We start from the raw sequence: 2,352 nt of genomic DNA, 5'->3' as shown, positions 1-2,352 counted from the left end.
AACTGTCTTGAGCTGCTAGGCTAAGCTCCTCATCTTTCTTAGTTAATCAGAGAAGTGACATGAGCTTCATGACAATTAAGTAAATGTCACACTAATCTTTACTTAGGAAATTCAGTCTCCATTCTGTACCATTGGTAGGTGTGACTAATTTCCTGATTCTGGGGTTTAGCTCCCTGGCAAGAGGATCTTTCTCATTAAGGGGATATATTTACAGCTGTAGCATTTGGTGGCAATGCTGATCCTTCTTCGAAGCTTTCTCATGCTCTTATTGGTACTACCAATAAGCTTTTAAAACTTTGCTTTTGGATTTACAGAAATCATATTTTATATATTATATTTTATGCTATGCTGCTACCCTGTCTCACTCTCATGATTGCCATCTGGGAACTATACTTCCCATTTCTAGTCACAAATTTAGAAGGTGAGGAATGCTGCCTACACAGAAAATCAGACACACACATCAGAGCTTGGAAGGCCTCAGAGATCTACTTGATCAGCATCCTCCAAATAAGGACATGGGGTCCAGATAGCCCAGAGGTATGCCTGGCCAGTGAGTGCTCAGTGCTCTTTCCCCTGAACCAGGCTGCCTTTTGGCAAAACATCTTCTTAATAAGTCTCTTAACTCCAGTGATCTATTTGGCCTTATATACTCTCCATGGGGGGCTAAAACCACTATCCCACAACCAAGGTAAATGATTCGCCTTAGCATTCTATAGTGAGTCAGGGGTGGAGCTAGGATTAGAACTCAGTCCTCTGAGTACCTGGAACAGGGTTTCTCCAACCCATCACTTACACACTTGTTCCCCTAAGACATAGAATGCCTCTTCTTTGTGCCCATCCATCTTGCCCACACTCATTGCACTACCCAAGGCAACCAGTAGACACTCCAGACCTATCAGTTCATGCCTTGATCTTGCAAAACATTTGAGCTACCTTTTAATTATCAACTCAGCACACCCATCATATTTTCTGGTAAGACTTAGAAATAAAGTATGTATTTAGTTAAGTGAGGAGTCCATAGGAAGATTCAGGAAAATAGGAAATGAAACAGCATAGAAGAAGAAAGAAAAAGAGAAGGGAGGATCACAATGGGTACATGTGAATCAATCCATTAACCAATTTGAGGCTATTAATCACTTATCACATTCTTGGCTGGTGGAGAAAACACTCTTCTGGGTGTCAAAAGGGAGAAGAGATGGAGGGAGCCTTTCTCATGGTGTCCCCTGCCTGGGTTTCTTTCAGAATCACCTGCAGCAATGTCTTCCCAGCAGCAGCAGCAGCAGCAGCAGCAGCAGCAGCAACAGCTATCCCAGAAGATCCAGCAACAGCAGATGAAACAGCCCTGTCAGCCACCACCTGTCAAATGTCAAGAGACGTGTGCACCCCAAACCAAGGATCCATGTGCTCCCCAGACCAAGAAGCAATATCCACCCAAGGGCACCTCTGTCCCTGCCCAGCAGACATGCCCCTTGGCCCAGCAAACCCCCAAGAGTAAACAGAAGTGAAGATCAACTGGAATACAACCTGCTTGCCACCCAGACTACCAGATGGATCCTTCCTTCTTCCACCTCCTCCTACTCAGGGTCCAGCAAAGCACTATCAGAAGTTCTTCCCACTGAGACCCTACTCACACACATCACCTTTGCCTCCAAGTCTTTCATACCCTACCCTGACTCTCTCCTAAGTGGACATGAGGAGGCCTCATTCTTTCCAACCTTCAGCTTGACCACAGCTATGCTGTATCCATGTCCCAAAGCAAGAAATGTATCTGGGTTTCTTCTAGGATTCCACCCCGGCTAGTAGGGACACCAAAGGCTGATGCACAGCTCCTGCCTCATTTCCTTCCCCAGTTCCCCCTCCCTCAGTTTCTGTCTTATTTCCTCCCCTAATAAATCTGTGCTTCATGTCATTGTCTGTTTCCTGGCTCCAGTCTGTGATCCATTATATGGTTCAGAGTGGGTATTTGGGGGAAGTGAGTGAGTGTGTGAACACACATGTGCCCAGGAAAGCATCCTCATGTACAGTTATTCTCCAATAACTAATAAGAAGAAGGTCAAATACTGATGCATCTCAAGTAAAGAAGGGGGAGAAAAAGCCCAGGGACTAGCTGACAAAGGTCTGGGAGACTCATGTAAGTAATCATATCTAGGGAAGGATAAAGGAAGGAAAGGTTAGCTCTTACCATTAAAAGCACCTGGCCTACCTGATGAATGTGGTTTTTCCCTCTCAGAAGTTATCTTTATGAAAAATTAGAAGTTAAATGATGTAAGGGTACTACAAAGCACTTCTGCAAATATTAATTTTTTTTTAATTTGGAGTTTTTGTGCTTTAAAATTTTTTATTGAATTTATT

General features: G+C 43.8%; 1 protein-coding gene across 1 annotated transcript; it reads left to right on the top strand.

The window, feature by feature from the left end:
* Nucleotides 1–1,248: 1,248 nt before the first annotated feature.
* On the top strand, nucleotides 1,249–1,909 carry SPRR4 (small proline rich protein 4). The gene has a single exon (XM_036015312.1). It carries the CDS (start codon nucleotides 1,257–1,259, stop codon nucleotides 1,503–1,505), a length of 249 nt encoding a protein of 82 aa, XP_035871205.1. The 5' UTR covers nucleotides 1,249–1,256; the 3' UTR covers nucleotides 1,506–1,909.
* The last annotated feature ends 443 nt before the right edge of the window (nucleotides 1,910–2,352 follow it).

Source organism: Phyllostomus discolor, chromosome 14 (genome assembly GCF_004126475.2).
Source record: "Phyllostomus discolor isolate MPI-MPIP mPhyDis1 chromosome 14, mPhyDis1.pri.v3, whole genome shotgun sequence".
NCBI classification, from domain to species: domain Eukaryota; kingdom Metazoa; phylum Chordata; class Mammalia; order Chiroptera; family Phyllostomidae; genus Phyllostomus; species Phyllostomus discolor.
Note: the sequence above shows the minus strand (reverse complement) of the source record. Positions and strands in the feature narration are given on the sequence as shown.

What these genes read in the sequence shown, in the direction of transcription:
- SPRR4 (XM_036015312.1), top strand. Translation starts at nt 1,257, where the DNA reads ATGTCTTCCCAGCAGCAGCAGCAGCAGCAGCAGCAGCAGCAGCAACAG.